Consider the following 15,516-nt stretch of genomic DNA (forward strand, 5'->3'; position numbering starts at 1 on the left):
TGGTTAGGCTAGAGTCGGTGTAATGTTTAAGGTTAGGGCTTATTAGGGCTTATGTTATAGGTTATAGTTAGGGTTAAGTTTAGGGTTAAGTTAAGGATTAGGTTTAATAAAATAGTAATTTGGTTTTTGGACTATTGACCCTTTGGACTATCGACCTGTTACCGACTGGGAGGGCAGGGATTGTATTATGCTGTGTCATTTTGGTCCAGTTTGAATGACACATTTTACACTGCACTACACTGCAAATTGAGCGTTAACAATTTTGACCAAGACAGGAGATAACCAACATAATTATTATCTATTTCAGCTCCAGTGACACCTCATTAATTTCCCTGGACCTTTGGATGCACTGTAATAGGTATTAGCATTTTACTTTGGAAAATCAATATAAGAGGACTGTAGTCCTAGTTTTCATGCCACATCCAGTGAACATTGGCCTAATCATACCCAGGACAATATGCATGAGGTGTCCAGTGCCGCCAAGAGCCATTACGGGCCCGCGGGTAAAATACACGCCTGGGTCCCTTTTTATTGCCCCCTGAGATCTCTTTTCTTTGCTTTTATGGGCCCATTGAGGTATATTTTCTTTATTTTTACGCACCCCTGACGTGCCCCCTTAAACCCCTTTGTCGGCGACACTGGAGGTTCAGTTTCAGTTTCAGTTTATTTCACCTTTAAATAATTTTTACAGAGTAAAGCAAAATCATATGGTAGGAAACCAAACAGAGCAGAGCTCGACAATTTTTGGCCACCCTTTACAATATTAAGTTAAACATTCAGGACGAAACACAATCAAAGACGTATGATGAGGACATAATTATGTGCAGACAAAGACCGGACAGGACACGTGAGACAGACAATGTTGGCTATGGTTTAAGATTACCTATTATACATAATAGTAATAATAATTTTAAAATTACATGATGAAACATTACACAAACTAGAGGCAAATGGTGGTCATAGACCACAAACCTAGCTGGGGCATGTTGGTGTTGTGGAGGTATCTGACCCCTGCAAAATGTTCCAAAAATGTTCCCCTGTCATGAGGTTTGTTGTCACCGAGTTTTGAGTCCTTTACTCCTCACAGATGTCCAGAAAATGCAATTCTAAGATTTGACCCAGATGACCTTTGACCAGACCCCTGCAAGATGTTCCATAATTCACCCCTGGTCATGAGTTGTCACCGAGTTTGAGCCCTGTACCTCTTACAGATGTCCAGATAACGCAATTCTAAGATTTGGCCCCAGAATGATGTCTTTTGAGCTGACCCGTGCAAAATGTTCCAATATGTTCCCCAGGTCATGAGGTTGTCACCGAGATTGAGCCCCGTACCCCTTACAGATGTCCAGATATTGAAATTCGAAGATTTGACCCCAGCTGACCTTTGACCTGCCCCCTGCAAAATGTTCCAACATGTTCCCCTGGTCATGAGGTTGTCGCCGAGATTGAGCCCCGTACCCTTACAGATGTCCAGATATTGAAATTCGAAGATTTGACCCCAGCTGACCTTTGACCTGATCCATGCAAAATATTCCAAAATGTTACTCTTCTCATCAAGTTTATTGTCACTGAGTTTGAGCTCCGTACCCCTACATATTGCCAGAAAATGCAGCAATTCTAAGATTTGACATGACCCCTGCAAAATGTTCCCCTGGTTGTGAGGTTTGTTGTCACTGAGTTTGAGCCCCATAAATACCCCTTAGGGGGCTATCATTTTCTTTGGAAGGAGGATCCCAAATATACAGTGGGTCATAAATTTTCGGAAAGAAAAATACGGGGGGGCATAATACTTTTGATGACCAAAATGTAGGGAGTCACAAGATGACCACAGATAGTGTGTTTATTTTATTCAAAACTAGCGGGAGCTAGTAGAGTAAACAGGAGCAGTTAGTAAACGGGAGTGGTTAATAAAGATGTTGAACGGTGATGATAAACATTGTGTCTTGGACTAAAACATGAATAGGAATTATTATTATTACCCAGGTATAATTCTGGTTTACCCTGTGCACCCTGTGTTTTAGGGTTAGGGTTTGGTTAGGGGATGTCATTTTCTTCGTCGGGGGGGGGGTCGGTGACCGGAGTAAAAATTTTATGACCCTCCTATCGCGGGCACAATTTTTTTAGACCCCCCTATCTTGGGTCGAAAAAATTTATGACCCCCCACCCCCAACCCACTTCCACCTACACAGACTCAAGACAAATTATTCATTGCCGGAACAAAGGCGAGGAGCGCATGAAAACTTTAGAGCAAAGAAATTGTGTGGAGTGCGTTAAAATTTAATTGTGTGTGTAAAGAAGGCGCGCAATATGCGCAAAATATTTGCATTATTATAATGAAAGATTGTGTGCAAGAATACATGCACAGCGTGCGAAAAGTTTGAGTCACCAGCCCTTAATAATTCTATACCCCCTATTTTGGGTGTTGAAAAATTATAACCCCTATAATTGGTCTAAAATTCTATGACCCCACTCCCCAGTATATTCATGACCCCCCTTCCAAAGAAAATGACAGCCCCTTATAATTTAAATTTAAATTAGGGTTAGGATTAGGGTTAGGTTTATAAACGGTGAGGATTAGGGTTAGGGTTATAATTGGGGTTGCTTAGGGTTAGGGTTATACTATAATTATTCCAATACCCATGAATAGTCCTTGTAACTATCACTAAATAGAATTAAATTAATTAAACTATGATCAGTCTTACCTTGTTAGTACTAGCTAGTATTTCTCATTCAAGATCACCATGATTACAGAAAACAGCAAATGGGTGATAACCATGATAACAATAAAATGTACTGGTACCATTAACTGTACACATTTATAAACATTTATCATACCACGATGCACTGACCAATTCATCTAACACTGAAACCTTTTGGAAATGCAGTTTTAACTTGTTGTAGGGCATAAGGTTGTGCAATAGAATGATTTACAATATTACTTGTATACCCTGACCAATTGACCCCTTAAACAGCTCAAATGTTACAGTCCATGACATATATACTACATCAAATGTAATGTGGCACCACATTAGTGCTGCCGCATGCACAGTATAATACCCAGTGGACTCGGAGGTATCATGAACGGTGTTCCTGCACTTCTTTTACAGTTTCCAATTACCATAGACTTTTAAAGGCTTTTATACTATTTTCACCAACTTCATAAACAAAAAAAAAAGGTAGGGAAAACAAATGAATTCATGTCCCGCATTCATGTAGGCCTATTCCATTTGCAAGCTATTTTGTGTTGCGCATAATCTTAAACCATGTTTAATTTCCTGTAAAATACAAGAACACCATTATTGTTAATGTTTTAAACCACACAAATTAGGAACTGGGATTCAAATATAAAACTTAATGCAAGATGTTTTTAATCAAACAAAATAAGATACATACTCTAAGATATAAGTATAAAACAAAAAACCCGAACATCAGAAGACAAGAAAATCCCTCAACAATCATTTACTTAAACAAAACATAGAGCCTGTAAACAAATGCTAGTTAGAGTTTGATATTAACTGCCATGATAATGGCACTGAAAGAATTAAAGTTCCTACTGCAAAGGAAACACATCTGATAGTTTCATATACCGGTACTAACATTGGAATTACTAATCAAGCCAAAAACACATTCATTACAAAGAAAGAGGCCAGAGAACACTTTCATTAATACAAAGAAAGAGGTCGGACATAACCATACAGAAATAAATGCTAAACATTTTAAAGCCTGGCTCATTAATCCCCTGTTTCCAAACATACCACCAAAGTCTGTAAAATACGAGTGCAAAATCAAAATCAAAAGATAAGCCTGAGCCTAATACTAGTACTTTTAATAGTAAACATAATATTAAACCCATAAATTTATACTACAATTACTGTTAAGGAGTGCCTTTAACACACCTGCATGGTTCATATCAAAAATCAAATTTCTATTAAAAAAACCTATATAAATATGCCATCACTGCTTCTCATATTCTGTCAGTTTCAATACATATAAACAAACTCTGTGTATCCATCCGGGGTATCCATACCTTCAGCATCACTCACAGGGGATGAGATTTCAAAGCCCAGTAACTAAATTTCCACTGAATCTACCCATGCTCTTCCACACTAAAATCAACCCATGTCACAAAAACGAGGCTACAACCACAAACTACAAAAATACTAAAATTGAAACACATATCACCAACTAGGTAATTAGCTCGCAAAACTCTTGTCACCATGTCAATCCCTCAATAATACTATAGTAAACACCTATCACAATCACCAACATTCTGCAACCATATGCTGCAACAACCTTTCAATTCCAACTAACTGCATCCAAAATCATATTAGCCATCAATCCTCCCACACATACATTCCCTGGGCTTGCAGAAACAACAGGTCATTAATTACCTTTTCAACTAATTAAGTGCCTTAGGTTAAATAACAAATTACAGTAACAAACTAACAAACACATTCATTCCTTAAGAAAAACAAAAATTCAAAAAGGCAAATCCATATCTTCACTAGTCAAATAATTCTTACATAGCATCAAGTCAGGGTTTCATACTCAAAGGGTAACAAAAAAAAAATGTGCAATTTCACTTAGTTGCCAGCGGAAGAAAACGGGAAGATTACAGTGGTTTGTTTCCAGCGGAAGAACCCGAACGATTACAATACCTAGCTGGGGGGGGTAAACCCCCCAGCTAGGTAACTAACGAGATTATTTATAACGAGATAATAACTCAGATTTGTACTTATTTTTGAAGCTTGTCAGAGTAAGTGAATTTTTGGTATTTAAACTAATATTGTTCCATAGTATAGGCCCTTGTCGTCTAACAGTGTTACGGGCTAAATCATTTTTAAAATGATGAGCTCTATACATTTCCGATGACCTAGTATTATATGCATGGATCGTACTAGCTTTAATAAAATAATTTGAAAAAATATCTGGTAAAAGATCATTGTAAAATTTATACATGAAAATTGCTTTCTGCAGTTTGTGGATATCATAGACTGTGAGACTATTGAATGAAGCAAAAAGGGGCGGAGTGTGGGCAAGAAAGTGAGAATTTGAACACAATCGAATTATTCGCTTTTGCTTAATGTGCATTTTTTTTAAGTTACAGTTATTTAGATCAGCCCAAATAATATTACAATAATTAATGTGTGGCAAAACCAAACTTATATATAATGTAAACAATGTTTTTAAAGGTAGGACATGTTTGAGCCGAAATAAAATACCAGAATATTTGGACACAATATTAGCTATATATGTTGTGTGGTGGTTCCAAGTAAGGGACTCATCCAGTGTGATTCCAAGGAATTTAATAGACGAAACCTTTGAAATTGATACATTGTCAACATATATGGCCGAGTTGTGATATCTTCGATTGTTAAATCTGTTTTTAAAAATAAGGTATTTTGTTTTATTTATGTTGAGTGATAATTTATTTGCCTTAAGCCAGTTGGAAATGTTACATAATTCTTGATTTATTGTGTTGATAAGATAGGTAAAGTCTTTATGGGAAGCCAAGAGATTAGTGTCATCTGCGAAAATTATAAATTTGAAAAACTTTGAGGTGTCACTGGATTTGGAACAGATAATAGGTGCCACAAGAAAAGGCAGGTATTTTTTTATAGATTTAATAGTGTCAGAGCTATTAGGCCAAAAAAAAAAAAAAGTTGTTTGTTTGTCCTCCACCGCCCGCTCCTCAGATTAAGGCCTGACCAATTTTTTTTTTTCAATAATTTTTTTTTTTACAAAAATAAGTAAAAATTTTTCAGATTTGGAGTATCTCTGGACCTAGCTAGAGCTAAATACTAAGATCTTTCATGGTTGAAAATTAAAAAAGCCCCCCAAAACATTTTGTGTCTTCAATATGCAAAGTTATAACTTGTGGATTGAATACATTGGATTTGAAATCATTAAAAGACTATGACATAACTCAAATTATAACTTTAAATGCATATTAAAGAAACAAAATGTTGGTTTTTTTAAGTCACCATGAATGATTGTAGCATTTAGCTCTAGCTAGGTCCAGGAATGCACCAAATCCAAAAAATAAAAAAAAAAAAAAAAAAAAAATCCACCCGCCCGCACGTCCTCTTTCAAAGCTGTGGAGGACAAACAAACAATTATTTTTTTTGGGCCTTATAATAAAGCTTTTCTTTTACTCTCTTGAGAGTTAAATTCAGTTAGGTCACTTGAGATGTCTGTTGGGTATGATAGAGTTATAAGATTAAATGAATTGATTATGTCCTGCATGAGCTTAAAGTTTGTTCGGCTTATATAAGGCGGAAATTATTTGCGTAAGCATTGCGCTCAACTGCATACATGCTATTCTATATCAATACGCAGTGTTATGAGTCGTATTTTTTCCGCCTTATATAAGCCGAACAAACTTAAGGGATGGCTCCAAAACCAACATGGAGACAGTTGATAGCCATCATGCAGTTATTATTGCCTAAATGTATGCACACAACACAGGGGGCTCACAATAGGTAATTGACCCAACTGGTAGCGCTGTGTTGTAGATGAACTAGTTAGCGTCATATATCAAAAAGTATAAAAGCTATGATTTTAGTACTTGCTCTATGTTTTAATTACTTATTCTTTTCAAAATTTCTGAATTTTCAACCCGGTACAAGCTTTAAAAACGGGGACCATACATTTGTATGAGAAAGAAATCCTACCATCTATCCAAACTCCCGTGTCATTCCAATGCACATTTTGCTTCACCGGGCCGCCCTGGCTTGGTCGCATTTGGAAGAGGGGTGTCACGAAACCGTAATAGGAACACATTTAGTACTTTCTGTCAATCAAGTATGGTTTATTCTCTACATGTCAATCTTTACATCATTAGAATAGTCCTTATAATAACGGGGACCGCCTTGATGAGTAAATGACAGCAAACCAGTGAAAAATACCCCAAACTCGGTCAGTGAGCTCCGCCCGGTACATGTCAATAGCGTCATTATCGATTGGATTAGTCGACCGTAGCGGACAATTCAATCGCTCATTGGATTAATATTATCACGTGGTAATAAATTTTGCATTGGACAATCGATTACTATAATGGTTTATAGAACTGCATATCTCGGTTTAATCTTCACTAAGCGGGTTTATGGCTGGAAAGGTCACCGTGAATTTGCCGTGGACATAACTGCACTATGATGCCAAAGTTCTTTTGCTTTGTATGCTGTAAAATATGATTGTTTGATCGTGCGTGTGTAACCATGGTAACAAATAATTTCATCAGCAAATTCTGTGCATCATTTTGCATTGAAACACTCTTAATTTGCAAACTATAGGACCTATCATAATTAAACATATTCTGTAAGGAAAAGGTCCAATCTGTCACCAAATGGCATCTTAATTTTGGTAGGGCTTGCTGGTCTTGGTATGTCGTGCCCATGGGTCACGTGAGTATTTATAAAAGCGCATTGATATAACCGAAGTACACTGATTATGTAACCAGAGGATTCCAGTAGTATATATAAAAATCTCAACTCTTTTTGAAAAAAGTGGGGAGGATGAGACTGTGGGTCATGAAATGCCCCTTTAAACATGAATTATTCCATCTTGTGTGTTTACAACTCAATTTGATGACTTCATGTCTACACAAACACCGATAGTGGGCTTAATCTGATATACTGCATGTTGTGCTGTTTTATATTCCACTTACATAGTTTATATAATAATAAGCATACTGCAGATGCAAGACAAATATCAACACACTAATCTAGGTTACTTTTTGATTTTGTCTTGCATCTGCAGTATGCTTATTATTATATAAACTATGTAAGTGGAATATATAACACCACAACATGCAGTTGTAGACAGGCTAACAAGATGGAATATTTCATGTTTAAATGGGTATTTCATGACCCACAGTCTCCATTTTTATTATGTTCTGGCTAAAAGATCGGAATTACAACACATAATCCTGCATAACTTGCACTTCTGCAAAGTTGGAATCAACTAAACATTTTCCCTATTTTCGTGGAAAATATCATAATAAAAACTCCCTTTAAAAGGGAAAGCCAGCTTCAGTTGAGAAGGGGGTCTTGAAACATTTGATGCTCATGTTAGCCTTATAAAATAACAAAAGTCCTCAAAATCCCACCCACAGCAAGGATCGACTGCAAGCGCAATAATGATGTGATTGGGCAATCATCCAAGTACAAAACGCACGAAAACGCTGGCTGGGCCAGGAAAACACTCATGCCTAGCCTGAGCTATCCACATTCTTGTCCTGGGTTCCGTGGCTCAAGACCAGGATGAACAAACATATTTTCTCTTCATCTTCTCTCTTTCTTCCTTTTTTCCTTTCGCCAAAAACCAAAAGTGGCGTTAACTCTCTTCACGCGGGTGTCGACTGCAGATGACAAGTTTCAATTTCAATTCAAAAATTTCAGAAATGTAAATTTTCATTGCCATATTTGGAATCAGCATGAAAATTGCATTAAAATGATTACAAACAAGCCTAGTTATGGGGCTACGCATCCTGCACAAGAACAAATAAACACATTGGGGAACGATTGCTCGCTACAAGAGGAAACTGAATATAATTAATAAGAAAGAAAGAACAGTTTACCATTCCAAAGTGTTACAATTAAACACGACAACAAATAAACACAAATCCCAACCGGCACACAACTTGAAAAAAGCAGGAAATATGCCGGCATGGGATTCGAACCATTCCGCTTACCAGACGGACGGACCAGATGTTTACCAGACGGACGCTCTACCAGACGGACACTCTGGTAAACGGAAGGTCGTGGGTTCGAATCCCATGCCGGCGCATTCCCTTGGGGTTTTTTTTGGGTTTTTTTTTTTAAATTGGGTTGTGTGCCGGTTGGGATTTGTGTTTATTTGTTGTATTGTTTAATTGTAACACTTTGGGTTGGTAAACTGTTCTTTCTTTCTCATCTAAAGATTACTTTATCAAAAGATTACTTTATCAACCTTGGGTTCGAATCCCATGCCGGCACATTCCCTTGTTGTTGTTTTTTTTTTAAATTGGGTTGTGTGCCGGTTGGGATTTGTGTTTATATGTGGCATTGTTTAATTGTAACACTTTGGGTTGGTAAACTGTTCTTTCTTTCTCATCTAAAGATTACTTTATCAAAAGATTACTTTATCAACCTGTCATCAGTAGAGCGTAAGTAAGCCTACATGGCATGGCAGCTGGCATTTGCTCAACTCAATAGTATGAAGACTGACAGTTTCTATGTCTAGTAAAACAAGGTCTATTATGGATGAGGCAAACTGAAATTGCTTCTAAACAACATGAATATATTGCCTTAGATTCTATGCTGAATTTTGGGGCATGGTACGGTAGGTAATGCAAGCAGCAATCTATATATTGTCATTTGGGTTAGACACATGATATTTGGATTTTTGAAAAAGTCATCAGATTTTTAAGTGATGCTATGCTGAGATTCGTCTAAAGCATTTACATCATTTTCCTTTTGGTGGAGGGAGGCTGATGGACATGGGGAACTGCACTTACATGCAATGCACATTCTAGTAATTAAGTACCCTCCCCCGGCCAAAGTGGTCTCATTAAGCTTTTCTGTCATTTAACAAAAATATCTAAGAAATTGACTAAGTTGTTCAAAAATTGTGTATGATCAGCGTACCACACAGACTTTCCAATGCTAACTTTAGTTGTACCTTCTTTTACTGTTTTTGTGACCCAGATCAGTATACCAATTTTCACAAGAAGTGACCAAATAGTACCAATTATGAAGATTATCATTCAGCCGGGTATAAATAACTATGAAATTATTATAATCTGATCTACTGGACTTGCGTTTTTGTGAGTGGCAAAATAGTACCAAATTTTCCCAAGTGGTGCTTTTAAGGGCACTTTTAGTAAAAGTTATCAATTGGGCGGACTGGTCTCACTATAAACCCATTGGTATACCAAAATTGCTGAAAATGTACCCCTAAACCATAGCACATCCCCATAACCTTCAATCAGAAAGCATTATTCCTCCATTTTCTCCCTCAAAACATTACACAAATGCATTTATCAACTTTAAAAGCAATATAGTAACATATCTAAAACATTTTAATTTTTTCACATATAACATAAAATATTGTTTTAAAATATGTGAATATTATTGCATCATATAATATGTGACCGTACACTAAGAATGAGCCGTAAATGTCCGAAATTTTATTCTGAGTTGCAGTGTAAAATGTGCATGAAGGTCGTATTCATAAGTACCTCAAGTTAGTGCGACGTGTATCTTGATAGCGCTAGTCAAACACCTTTTAACATGTTTAAACCAATCAATAATCTTATTGTTGAAGAGGATAATAAACTTCTACCTATGTCTATAGAATTCTTTATAGCCCTGGTCTTTGTTTGATTTGGTTAAATCCTGTTCAAGTGGTGGGTTACAAAGCATTGTGTTTTGTGAAAACCAACAATGAAAGGACATTCCTGAGCCTGGTTGACATGAGGATGATTTGAAATGCCCGCCAATTATGACTGTTAGATATCTGCATGTATTACCGGCAATGTGGAAAAAGAGACACATTAGTTGAAGGAGCAAAGTTCAACAAAACCATAACCCCGCTTCTGGATATCGTTTGAAGTCAAATGATATACTATTTTAAAGCTTATGATATATATATATATATTCTAAACACGGAATAAAACAAAATTGACCGGTCCGAATTTACGGCTCATTCATGGTGTACGTTCACATATAACATGATTTTTTTTTACCCTTTACAGGTCATCGCAAACACATCTATGTGGGCATTCACATGCCAAAGCCTGAAAAGCGACATCGTCATCATCACAGGGGGAAGAAACACAAGAAACAACACGACGAGACAAAAATGGTTACCCAATTCAGAAGTAGACACCAGTACTGAGACACCAGACAATACTGAGACACCAGGCAATTCTGAGACACCATTATTAGAAAAAGGAGGTAAGGATGGTATACAAATATTGACTGCCCAAGAGGTAATCTAATGGTCAATAGATCACGAGGAGCAATAGTTTTGACCATTTAAGTTTTGACCATAAAGGGCAGTCAATGTTTGTTTTATATACCTCAGACATAGATTTTTAAACCAAATATTTATACACAACTAACCACTATTTTCGGAAACACAACCCACAACTGAGTCAAAGTGTGTATGGCGCGCGTCATCTCTGTATAAAGCATCGCGTACAGAAAGATAGTTAGGTTGTTGTCATGACAGCGGGAAATAGTACTACTGTTGGCCGGGTAATAGTACCACTATTTCCCACTGCCATGGGATCAACCTTTTAACTCGAGAATAGTTAAACTATTTCATACCACGTGACACGGTGTAAATACATTATGAAGTTACTGTCCGTTTTTCCCATTCAGTGCAGACACCGCGCTCCAATTGATGATTGACCTCTGGCTCACTCACTGTACTGCAGGTATAGGCAATAGACTAGTTCTGGGCTGGTGGAAAAACTCTTCATCCAATAATAGCCATAGAGGCTCACATGTAAATTATAATGTTCATCCTTAACATACTACAATTTGAAGTAAAAAATGTCACGGTAAAGCTGTTGTCGAGCTGTTTTTCCGAAGAGAGTCTTCCAAAATTTCATAACAGTCGGACGTGTAATTTCAATGACAAATTGTGCTCAACAGCTGACTCGCGATAGCTCCAACTTCGAACGGGTACCATCGTGTGATCGGTTTGATCAATTTTCACCATAGAAACTGTAAATAAACTTAAATTTGTTCCCTCTATGGTCATCTACAAGCTTCTAACAATGATTAAAATGCGATTTTGGGAAGATTGTTGTCGTGTTTAGTCTAAAACCACATGTTTCTCATTTACTTGTGTGATACGATTACAATTATATAGCTGTGATAAGTTTGACATGAGTTGTACCGTCAAAATGGCTGGATAACAATATGCAGACTATTGTTCTCATTTCGGAAACAAAGGCCACGCTCAGTATTGTTACTGTGCGTTTGCTTTGTAATGGTGCATCCAACTGAAATTATAATACCATTTCATCACAGCACATGACGATATCGCACAGGTAAATCAGAAACATTATGTTTATGGATTTAACCAGGATATGAGACACATCCCTGATTTAACATAGTTGAGCTGTTTTCAATGAGGTTTATCTTGGTTTAATGGGGTTTAAGTCCTGCAACGGTCGTGGTGAATTCTGCTGTAGAGATAACTGCATAATGAAATAAATAAAAAAGCAAGAATCTATGTATGTGGTATATATAAATAGGGTCCACCATGCCCCCTTTTGTCAACCAAATGTAATTTAGCTAGTCTTAACATGTGCCAAATGTAGAAATAATAAGATTCCCGCAATTAAAATGCCTTCCGAGCTCGTGGCCATGTGTGCTATCAGACTTCTAAGAGCAACATCAGTACCATCAATGTCCTCAACGATGCAGCCGAGGGTGCAGTGAAATTGGACTCGGATTTCCACAGCACTGTCTGCAATATCTTGAGAGCAGGAGAGGAAGAATATATACCAAATTTCCATAAATTTTATGAAGACAAACATTAAAGGAGTGCTAAGAGAAAGTGTGACTTTTTTCTCACATGAAAAGTAGGTATAGTGTTTAGCATAAGTGTGCTTTAAAATATAGTTACATAGCTATTATTTGTAAATGACAGCACTATGTTAAATAAGCGTGTCATAGCACATGGCAGCTATTTATTTCAGTGCAAACATGGCAAGGCAAGGTCCCCTCCTACCCACCTTTAAGTAACATGCCACTTTTCCATTTTTCAAAACACTTTTATTGTCCGGAACGTACAGGGTGAGTAAAAAAAAGTGCAATAGAGAAAAAAAATTGTTATAACCGGGTTGAAGTTTTTAGGTTTTAAAACGTTATATAAATGATATAGCCATTAGTGATCTTGTGTGAAAAATCAAGGAATTAGCATTTAAACGATCTAAAATTTCAGATCACTCTGTGTAAGGTAAATTTGGAACAACTGCCATTTTCTTAACCTACTACCTGGTACTAAAATAGAATGGAGAGCCCAAAGTGTTATTGCCCATGGTCGTGTTTAAGTAGAAGAAATCTTTACTTTAAAGACGTTTATTCTCTATAAAGAACAACAACAACACACATGTGTGGGTGGGTTTTTCAAATGTCAAAGGAAATGTGTGCAAAACTGCAAATTGATGTGGAGTAAATTAAAAAATATCCAGTCGGACATAATGGAGGTAGTTGAAGTATGCAGGACTTTTAGTAATGCTAGAAAGTTTGTTTGAACCGAAAATAGGAATTAAAAGAATGCAAAAATCAACCTTGATTTAAGTTAAAGTCAGTTTCAGAGCTGGTGTCTTTATTGTGCATTGTGTGCTTACATCCAAAATACATGGTGCCTTGTGGACAAATACAAACATTAGGTATCGCAGTAAAAAGTTAACGGTAGTTGCGATTCACAAAAAGTGAATATTGAGTGTGGCATTTATTTAAACTTTCAAAAATGGGAAAGTTCAACTTGGTTCTCACATAAATATTGATTCTTTGCTCGTATTGCACTTTTTTTTTTACTCACCCTGTATTATCAGGTGTATGCGCTCTACAGTTGGCTTATTACTAGTTTCAGCTTATGATGCAGGCATGCATGCAGCGAACACCATACAGAGTTCTACTGTTAGCAATCGACATTTGATTAGCCCAATTTCAAATGCCACTTACTTTGCTTGCTCTTTTATAAGTCGTCAAATAGTGCAGAATAATATGAAGTAAACAACTCTACCCGCTACCCACTGACAAGGCATAAGGCTAATGAAAGTCGATTTTGATTTTCCCGTCACCCGTCTTCACTTTATTTTCTGACCCTCACTTGAATTAATTATTTTGATTTTACAAAAATAACAATAAAATGTGATTAGTACATTTGCACAAAAAAATTAATATCCGTGCATTTTTAGTGCAAAAAAATCAAACTCAAAACATCCATCTTGCTACCAATTTTTTTTTAGTATACTCACTTGGGCTGCCTCCATCTTTCGTGTTTGGTCATATAATGAAAGTCAGAAAAAAATATAATAATGAATAATGAAAGAGTTACCTCACTTGCTTTCAGAAATTATGTGAGAGGAAATTCAAGATCGATGGTCTGTAGCCTAATGGCATTACATAGTTCATCACTTGTTGTTTTAACACTTGACAAAATCATAATTATAAAGTCTATAAATAAATTTCTACTTCATACCCAAATACAAATAACTAGACAAATCTAAGATATTGCCTACATGCAAGATGGTTGAAATCATGTGCTTCTGAAGAGTGAGGCCCTATGACCTTACGAAACATATGTGTAAAGTAATGTATCTGTATCAACACAAGTCCAAATTAATTAGTTAATTAATTAATTAATATTATGTACTGGGGTCCACTCAAGTTCCATAGTGTACGCATGCATGACCAGATTTTTTTTCTGTTTTCTTTCAATGTCTATTGCATTTTTATTATGGGGAAAATAATCATCAACAAATCGCAAATAAATAATTACAAAATGGTATGTAATTCAAAGTATATGTATAAGACCAAGCAGCCATTATCTGAAATAAAATAATGGTATCTAAAATAAATTATGAGCCCTGGGTGAGGGTAAAATTGGGGGACAAAGATCTTGGCAGACCATTTGAAGATATGTTACCCCCAGCTCATAATTATTGCACAGCCCTTACAGGTTTCGATATAAGACATCCCTTATTACACGATTGCATCATTTTCTAACATAAAATGTTTGTGTGCTGGTTCTTATGCAAATCAGAAATCACAAACTTTATAAAAAAAACCACTTACTAGGTACAGTAAGTGAAACTTGTGTGGCTAGCCCTCTGGGTAATATACACACTGAAAGGGCATTTCCATAAGGCATCAATAGTTGGTTACATGAGCTTACATGGCAATATGAGAGCAAACATTCATGATGCTTGTACTTCTGTACCCATCACTACCTTGCCTTGACATTTGTAGGCTACAGAAATATTGCAATAGTCTGTTGGTGGGAATAAGTAAGAAACTGCAGAACAAACTTCAAATGCAAACATCAGCAAGGCTGATTTTAAGAAAAAGCATGTTTGACTCCATCACTTCAGAACTCATAAATGAACTCCACTGGCTTCCTATCAAACAACGCATTGAATACACAATTCTCTCTCTAAACAGTGTACTTCGGTTATACACCCTGTCTCAAAAAAAATTGTAAGTGAAAAGCGCCCTCTTTGGCAATTGAAAAATACCGTTGTGACATGATGCTTACATCAACGTCAAGGACGCAGTTACAGCTCTCAAATGCCATTTGTTGTGTTCAATTTGCTTGTTTTAATCTCAAGATATGTTTAGTTAACAACGAAAGGGTAAAATCACAATTGTGCCACTTTTACTATAGGGAAGAGGGCAAAAAACAAATTCAAAATTGCAACTCTGATTTTTCAGGATTTAGGGTCGGTCGATTGAGGGCAACACAACAATTGTTTGGGCCTAACTTTCATATTGCAATGTACTTTAGTTA

At 36.5% G+C, this 15,516-nt stretch overlaps 1 protein-coding gene and 1 long non-coding RNA gene across 2 annotated transcripts in view; one reads left to right on the plus strand and one right to left on the minus strand.

Annotated features, from left to right (window-relative positions):
* Positions 1 to 15,516, minus strand: part of LOC140167333 (uncharacterized) — a 525,284-nt gene that overhangs the window by 43,600 nt on the left and 466,168 nt on the right. The window lies entirely within an intron of this gene.
* The window catches only part of LOC140168527 (electroneutral sodium bicarbonate exchanger 1-like), a 55,048-nt gene that overhangs the window by 8,880 nt on the left and 30,652 nt on the right, over positions 1 to 15,516 (plus strand). The window contains 1 exon segment of the mRNA XM_072191927.1: positions 10,736 to 10,937. Coding sequence (XP_072048028.1) covers positions 10,736 to 10,937 — 202 coding nt within the window.

This window comes from Amphiura filiformis, chromosome 13 (genome assembly GCF_039555335.1).
Source record: "Amphiura filiformis chromosome 13, Afil_fr2py, whole genome shotgun sequence".
NCBI lineage: Eukaryota > Metazoa > Echinodermata > Ophiuroidea > Amphilepidida > Amphiuridae > Amphiura > Amphiura filiformis.